The sequence below is a fragment of the Lactuca saligna genome, chromosome 4 (assembly GCF_052625555.1).
Source record: "Lactuca saligna cultivar CGN05327 chromosome 4, ASM5262555v1, whole genome shotgun sequence".
Lineage (NCBI taxonomy): Eukaryota > Viridiplantae > Streptophyta > Magnoliopsida > Asterales > Asteraceae > Lactuca > Lactuca saligna.
This window is the reverse complement of record NC_136420.1, coordinates 254,227,222-254,235,565: the sequence shown is the minus strand read 5'-3', so window position 1 is coordinate 254,235,565 and position 8,344 is coordinate 254,227,222. Positions and strand designations below refer to the sequence as shown.

At 35.2% G+C, this 8,344-nt stretch overlaps 2 protein-coding genes across 2 annotated transcripts; one reads left to right on the top strand and one right to left on the bottom strand.

The window, feature by feature from the left end:
* Window positions 1–213: 213 nt before the first annotated feature.
* On the top strand, window positions 214–2,398 carry LOC145043482 (ras-related protein Rab5-like). The gene is made up of 8 exons (XM_078992146.1): window positions 214–418; window positions 529–606; window positions 705–872; window positions 1,259–1,307; window positions 1,421–1,494; window positions 1,700–1,793; window positions 1,923–2,042; window positions 2,138–2,398. Exons 1-7 carry the CDS (start codon window positions 380–382, stop codon window positions 2,033–2,035), a joined length of 615 nt encoding a protein of 204 aa, XP_078848272.1. The 5' UTR covers window positions 214–379; the 3' UTR covers window positions 2,036–2,042; window positions 2,138–2,398.
* A 3,743-nt stretch (window positions 2,399–6,141) lies between these two features.
* Window positions 6,142–7,514, bottom strand: LOC145040590 (uncharacterized). The gene is made up of 2 exons (XM_078988501.1): window positions 7,074–7,514; window positions 6,142–6,996 (listed from the first exon to the last, which is right to left on the bottom strand). The coding sequence occupies exons 1-2, from the start codon at window positions 7,512–7,514 to the stop codon at window positions 6,142–6,144; spliced, it is 1,296 nt and encodes a 431-aa protein (XP_078844627.1).
* Window positions 7,515–8,344: the final 830 nt, after the last annotated feature.

Here is an 8,344-nt window from a genome sequence, read left to right as displayed (position 1 = left end):
TTTTTTAATTATTGTTTTGATTTTTTATGAGTTTATATGCAGGTCATAGTTTAGTTATTATTATAAATAAAAAGTAAAAATAAAATTAAAAATTAAATACATCATCTACTCCGTACCGTTCTTTCTAAAATTAAAAACAGAAAAGGTGTCAATGTTTGTTATTTATACTTTATTTGTTGGGGACGTATAAAATCAGGTTGCCTTTACCTTTCTGCCAGCTTACAAAAAGAGGATTAAAAAGAAGGGAAGCCTAAAGCTTTCTTGTCTTTCTTCACTTTTGCGCCACTTTTGTTTTCGTATACCGACAACTTCAAACTTGTTACGTCTCTTGGCTGATACGAAATTCCTCTTTCAGAAACCCACCGACGATCTTCTCAATATGGCAACGACTGGCCCCAACAATCTCAATGCAAAATTGGTAATTTGAACTCCCACCATCTTCATCACTGATTCTTCATTTTGATTTCTCAATTCCATTTCCACTTGTTTTCGTTTTGTTTCATGTGTCGAGTTGCGATGAATTTTTAGGTTTTGCTAGGAGACATGGGAGCTGGTAAATCCAGTCTCGTTTTACGGTTTGTCAAAGGCCAATTTCTGGAATTCCAGGTACAATTTTCGTTGATTGACTTCCGTTTTTTTGAGTTTCAGTATCTAGGGTTTGAATTTGATCGTCGATTTCATCTGTATGATTGTTTTGGTTAAAGGAATCGACCATCGGTGCAGCGTTCTTTTCGCAAACTTTAGCCGTAAACGACGCGACAGTGAAATTTGAGATTTGGGATACGGCGGGTCAAGAAAGGTATCATAGTTTGGCTCCTATGTACTACAGAGGCGCTGCTGCGGCCATTATTGTCTACGATATCACCAGCATGGTATTTTTTTCCTCGCTAGTCTCCATGCATATAGATATTTCAAGCTGAACTTATAAGAATCGTATTTGTAGATGGTTGGACTTTTTGATATTGGACTAGGAGTAGTTATTGCAGAATTTGGGAGTTTATAGGTGTAATGTTTCACTTAGTTACAGTTGTAGCTGGTAGATGATGTCATTGAGTATTGAGAAGTTTTCAGTAACCCTAATGTCATGCTGTAGATTCAATATTTTCTTGGTATTTTAGTATTATGGAACAATTTAGTCATTCTTGGTTGAGATGTGCAACTACACAATGCTTGCTTAAATACTGTAACATACTCAGTTCTGTTCTCTTTTCAAGTAATTTTAGCTGAATCCATTTGCTATTTATTTGTCCTGTTATAGGAATCATTTACACGAGCCAAAAAGTGGGTGCAAGAACTTCAGAAACAAGGTGAGTTGACATTATCTAAATTGTTTCAGATAACTAGAACTGTAGATTGATGTGAAAAAAAGGGCTACAATCATCCTCAAATCTTAAATAAGATTCTATGGTTTATAATCCAGGTAATCCTAATATGGTTATGGCACTTGCTGGAAATAAAGCTGATCTAGAAGAAAAGAGGAACGTGACAGCTGAAGTATGTATCAATACCATCCATTATTTTCTAGAATTGAATAAAATTAGCATCATTAAAAGTTCAATTCACATAACTGTTGCTTGTTATTTAACTTGTAGTTTCTTACAAACAAGGCCTTGACCATTATCCATTGGTCAACCTATCTGAATAAATTTGGTTCCATTAGTCTGAATTAGTAGATGTCATGTAATAATTCTCATTTCAGGAGGCACGTGTGTATGCTGAAGAGAATGGTCTTTTCTTCATGGAGACATCTGCCAAAACTGCCACCAATGTTAACGATATATTTCATGAAATAGGTATGCATTTTTTTTTAAAGGAAAATTTGGATTATTCATTCTACTTTCATATTTATTTTCTTATTATATCAGTGAAATTTGCTTTGTATTTACAAATGAATGAAAGTACATTGCTATTTCTTGCAACAGCTAAGAAACTGCCTAGGGCTCAGTCCACCCAGAATCCAGCTGGGATGGTTCTTGTTGACAGACCAACTCAAGGTGCCCGTGTTGGTGGGCCGACTGCCACATGCTGTTCATAAATCATAAGTAATGTCTCAAATCTTTTTTTTTTTTTTTTTTTATGTTGTGAAGTTTGTTAAGAATGGTAATGAAAGCTCAGACATTCGATTATTTTTGGTTAGATATTGGCCAATCGGAGGCATTGAAGAACATCAATTGTTGCATTGGATATGTGATGTGTTAGATTTTTATCAAGGGAGTCATGTATACTTTGTAGCTGTAATTAAGAGACTCAACAATAATTCCATGTAGTTGAATCATGTGTGTGTATATGTGGTGGCTTTTCTTTTGCGTGTTTGAAACTTGTAAATGCTAAGCTGATCATGCAAAGTGATTTGTCTATGGTTACTTTTTGTTAACAAGATAATGTTGTGTTGATCTCATTTTGTTGTGTGCGACCTCATTTGATATGGATGAAATGTCAATGAGATGGAAATAGGTAAAATGTACTTGATTGGAATTTTGTGCAACTTTATATGTATGTGTAAACTAATTCAATCCAGGATTAGTATGAGCTAACGCCCAAAATTTTAGAATAAAAGTATATTAATGGGTAAATATCACTGTAACCCTATGAAGTTTCACCTTGTGGTTTAAATGGTCCCTTTTGTTTTTGTTTTTTTTTTTTTTTTTTTGTTTTTTTTGTTTTTTTTTTTTTTTTGCATTTAAGGGGTATAAACTCAAGTTTTACCGGATAAAAAGATCCCTTTACCTGTTTTAACAGGTTTCAAACCCAAACCATTGTCCACGAATGTGTTGACTATGAGTCAACTGGTAGTACACATCATCGAGTTGGGTTAACTCACTTGCTTGGGCACTAAGGGTCACTGTGGACCTAAGATATATAAAAGAGATGGTTTATTTAGTCAAACCCTAAAACAATATACCCACTTTTGGGCAAACATCTAACGACAAAGAACGACACAATCACTTTCACGAGATTCACAAGATGGCTACCCCACCATTGTCCTCAGATTCGATTTCCTTAAATTCTCGAGACCGGATGAACTTCAGCGACATTCACACAATTTTCTGTGATTGTGGGGAGAAAATGGCGGAAACACAGGTCGAGGTGAATCGCATTAAGGAGGAAATGGGTCGTGATTCTGTGATATCGAGGGTGGAAATGGTTGCTGTGCAGCGGCGATTAGACCGTAACGAGAAGAAGCTGCACGCTATGACTGTTGTGGTGGTGGCACTTGTGATGGTGACGATCAGTTTGATGATTGAGAAAATACACGCCCTAATCTTATAGTGAGTTCGGTGGTGTTTGTTTTGATGTTATTAGATTATCTATGTTTTATGTGTTTATGTGCAATGTAGTCGATTAGGGTGAATGTGGATCGTTGTGTAACTCCTGAAATCGTTTTTGGTGTAATTGTTTGGTAGTCGATGATGAAGTCCTATGTTAGCAGGCATTTTGTATAACTGAATATGTAATCCATGTTTATTATAATGGAAATCATGACATTAGTTAATGAGGACCTTGGGGGTATTTTTGTCTTTTCAAATTGAAGTCTCCCATATATATACCAATCACATAGATAGATCCGTTACCATTTGGGACCCTTACCATTTTATCATTGTTTTTTGCTTGGCTCTTCTTTTGTTGGAAATCTGAGGTATGAAGATGGAACGAACCATGAAATCAGTGGAATGTTGTTATGGGTATGAGGCTATAATACAAACCTCAACCACACGTAGCAACCCAGAACGACCCTTTTATGCTTGCCCCAAAAGGTAAATAATGTTTGTATCTTTTCCTAAACTTTAGCCCTAGATTATAAAAGGGTTTTCTGCACAATTTGTTTCTTACTCAATTTCTAATTTCAGGATCCACGAAAAGGGTTTATTTGTTGGGTTGATGAAGTTGATAGCACAAGTGGAGAGGCTATCATGATTGCAAGTTTACTTAGGTCGAATAAGAAGCTTAAGTCCGATCTTAGGAAGATGAAAATTTGTGTATTTCTTAGTTGGGCTATTTTCTTTGTTATCATTGTGTACAAGTTGTAATGGTTTCCTGATGCTTTGTAATAAGGGTATTCTTGGAAATTAATGAAATTGCTCAATGTTGTAACAGTATTAGGGTACCCAACAGTATTATTATAGCAAATTTGCATGCTCGGTTTTTTGATTTAAAATTACTGCAATGGACCACTATAGGGACCACATAGATGTATAATAATACATTAAGTTGTAAATATATCCATGCACGTTCGTTGCATAACCATAACATTTGTAAACATCCATACAAACAAATTTGGTTGCATAACCATAACATTTGTAAACATCCATACAAAAAAATTTGGTAAACATCCATACAAACAAATTTGGTAATACCAGACAAGTTACTAATTCATACAAACATCCATATATAAATCCATACAAACATCCACATATAAATCCATACAAACATCCACATATACTAATTCAAACCCATTCAAATAACATGCAACAAACATCATCCATACAAACATCCACATATACTAATTAAAACCCATTCAAATAACATGCAACAAACATCATCCATACAAACATCCACATATACTAATTAAAACCCATTCAAATAACATGAAACAAACATCATCCATATAAATCCGTATGTCAAATAACATTAACAGACACAAACAATTGTAAAATAACATGAAACAAACATCCATACACACATCCTTATAGAAATCCAACATCATCCAACTAATTCAACAGAAAATAAACACATTATCCTTAATCTATATTTAGTGGCTTACCACTTGTATTGCCTTCTCCATTTTTTCCTTCAACCCTTTTTGCTAATTTCTTTTTTATAATTCTTTCAGAATATTTCCTTTTCCGTGTAGTCTCTTTTGCTTTTGGTTGTTTTCCATTGCCTCCTTCACCTCCATTACCACCTCCATTTGTTTTTGTTCCACTACCTCCTTCACCTCCATTATCACCAATGTTTGTGTTTCTTCCACTGCCTCCTTCACCTCCTTTTTCTTTCTTTCTCTTGATTACCTTAAGTTTTTTGGGCTTGTCAACTTTAGGACATGTAGCTTTGTTATGTCCAACCTCTTTACACACATTGCATAATTTTTTTCCCCAACCTTTGAGACTGTGTGTCTTGTAGTATTTTCACTTGGGTCCTTTCTTCTATTCACTTTTGGTCTGCCTGGCATTTTTCTCCTTAAAGGTGGTAATGGTGGACTGTAGTCAGTACATGGCCACATATTGCTTCCATCCATCCCATGCATTGGATATTTGTACGTGTTCTTGTACACTAATCCAAAGTACATTGTATCCACATAACTTCCAACATCCCTATTAAGAAATGAAATGGTTTCAATTGAATGCACACAACGATATCCATTTAGTTGCCACACTCTACAGGAGCATGTCTTCTTGTCTAAATCCACCACGTAAGCCTCAACCAAGTTTCTTGTCTCGAACTGGTTTAAGCCAGTTTGTAGAACCTGCCAGTATCTACAAACATTGGTTGGAAGTTAGTGAATGTTTATATTAACCAAAGTAAACACATTACATTACATTTACCTTTGAGCTTTTTTCAGTTGATTAAGTAAGGTTGTAATTGCTAGAAACGGTTTAAAATCAGGCCATGAACTACCTTTGCTGCTCAAATTAAACTACCTTTCCATCACATACAATCTAATTTCCTCTAACATTGTGATAATTGGTTTTTTCCTTGCATCTCTTATGACATTGTTAAAACTTTATGACAATCCATTTTCTACTGCATCACACATCCTACCTTCCTGAAATCTCCATAAGATATTCAAAGCCTGCAGGGTTTAGGAGTTGGATTTCTTTCATTACTGCATTAAACAAAGGTTCAGTAGATGCTTTGAATGCTCTCCAAAACAACCACTCATAATGTACTCTAGTGAATCTTTTCCGAAAGTTGGCTACAATATGCCTTGCACACTGCCTATGTTCTACATTAGGCAAAATGTATTCCACAACCTCCAACAAACCCTACACCATAAAGGGAAATTATTAAAACAAACAACTACATTTAGATTAAAATGTTACAATATGGTACTAAACATACCTTATGTTGATCCGACATCAAAGTAATACAAAAACCATTTTCCATTCCAAGATCATCCCTTAAATTCTCCAAAAACTATTTCTAATTCTCTTTGTTTTCTACACAAACAACTGCCCATGCAATTGTGAATATATGATTATTAGCATCCCTTCCAACTGCACATATTAACTCTCCAGTACATAAGCCTTTCAAGAAACACCCATCCAGATTTGTTACTCTTCTGCAACTACCTCTCCATCCTTGCTTTAGTGCTTCAAAACATACGTAAAAGTTACTAAAATAAGTCTTCCCATCAGGCATACTATTGACACCAATCTTCACAGTTGATCCAGGGTTTGATCTTCTTATCTCTTCACTATAAGACCAAAGCTTTGAATAATGCTCAACAAGTGTGCCTTCAATGAGCTCAATTGCATGTTTCTTTGCTCTCCTACACTGTCCCATACTCACATCTATTCCAAAAGTTTGTTTCACCTCTTCTTTAAGCATCCTAACACTCATTTTTTTCTTATTTAAGAACTCAGTTGAAAAGTGGCTGCCAATCCAAGCATAGCTAACAATAGATCCCAATTTGAAATTTCTTGCACAATTGTGCTCATCTATTAGTGACTTAATCTGGAAAGATTGTTTTTCACTCATCCATGAGGCCCACAGTCTAAACTTACACTGTCCAAAACAACATTTCACTAAAAGTCTCCTACTATCATTTTTCTTGTAGCACAACTGATAGCCATTAGCAACAACATAATTACATAACATATGTTTTAAATGTTTTGGACTTTCAAATATCATACCCATGACAAGTTTTTGTTTTTTCCAGTTAACATTGGCATTAGAAGTTGTTACTTCATCAACATTTCTTTCATTGTGGTCTATACCAAAGTAATCGTCCTCATGAGGAGGACTTGATGGGATTGACTGCACCTTGGGGCATAACTTGCTCAAAAAAACATCATTTATGGTTTTATTCATAGGAGTGGAATCAAAATGTACTTGGTCATCATGAACATTACCTTGCAAGTCGTCAATGTCGTTATGAAAATCTCCCATGCTATGAAACTCATTATTTCCCCTACACCCGACTGCTTGTCTTCAGGACTGCATACTTCTGCTTCGTCATCCACTATCCATTGATGAACATAAACACCAAGATGATCCATGTGCACTTGGATTACACATCCACTGTCGTACCCTACTTGAATAAACTCCTGGTAGTCTTTCTCGATGGCTATTATCCTCAATCCATTAGGAAATTGTAAATCGGGTATGCAAAAGTACACATTCACAAATTCCTCGTTTGCGAATATTTGAATAAACAAGAGAAATTCCTTCAAGTCCATTCCTGCAAAATCAACATCCTCAAAATGTTGCTCCGCTCCATCTGAGTAACTTATTGCAGGGTACCTAGTAAAAAACCCAGCAAAATGAAGACTGACCTTCATAAACACCACCATAGCACCGATTTGGAGAGAAGCAGTTAAAGAAGAAGAAAGGGGAAGAAGAAACAAACGAGTCAATATGTCATTTAAATAAGGGTTAAGTAGGTAAAAGCTTATTTATTGACATGGCAACGGAAATATCTACTTGGCAATTTTTTAATGACGTGTCACTTTTCTCTCTCCTGACTAGGATTACTTTTACCGGCTGACCCCTTGGATTTCTAAAAAAAGGACTTTAAAATTCGGTAAAACTTGAGTTTATACCCCTTAAATGCAAAAAAAAAAAAAAAAAAAAACGAAAGGGACCATTTAAACCAAAAGGTGAAACTTCATAGGGCTACAGTGACATTTACCCTATATTAATACGTGCCACAACTATATCAAAAGTATGTAATGGCAGAGCTAGGTGTTGATACATCAAACAACAAAAGTCATCCAAAGATATAATCTTAAAGTGCCAGTGTCATCTATAAGCTAAGCTATTGTATTGCCCTTGTTGTTGATACTTGCATCTATAACATGAGTCATAGAAGAATCTGTAAATTGTAAAACTAAGTAACCTTTAGGTTTTTGCATTCAAATACATCACACTATGTACAATCATAACATAATAGATGCATATTGTAAACAATAGTTAAAGCTCTTAAGCAAGGGAAAACTAATGCCTACTTATGCCCTTATACTATCCCCAGGTGAGGTATCCTCATATCTAGATAGTCACTTTTGAGTTTCATTTGAGGACTATCCTCATCAATGGCTATTCTCCATAGCATCTTTACTTGGAAACTGTCTTCATCATAAACAATAACTAATACACTCAAATATCCCCCCTTGTTCTATTGCAG

Bases quoted from the DNA above. Each gene is read 5' to 3' on its own strand.
- LOC145043482 (XM_078992146.1), top strand. From the start codon at position 380: ATGGCAACGACTGGCCCCAACAATCTCAATGCAAAATTG. The intron at 419-528 runs GTAATTTGAACT...ATGAATTTTTAG, and splicing joins ACAATCTCAATGCAAAATTG to GTTTTGCTAGGAGACATGGG. The intron at 607-704 runs GTACAATTTTCG...TTTTGGTTAAAG, and splicing joins GCCAATTTCTGGAATTCCAG to GAATCGACCATCGGTGCAGC.
- LOC145040590 (XM_078988501.1), bottom strand. From the start codon at position 7,514: ATGGTGGTGTTTATGAAGGTCAGTCTTCATTTTGCTGGGTTTTTTACT. The intron at 6,997-7,073 runs GTAATGTTCATG...TTTTTGAGCAAG, and splicing joins CGACATTGACGACTTGCAAG to TTATGCCCCAAGGTGCAGTC.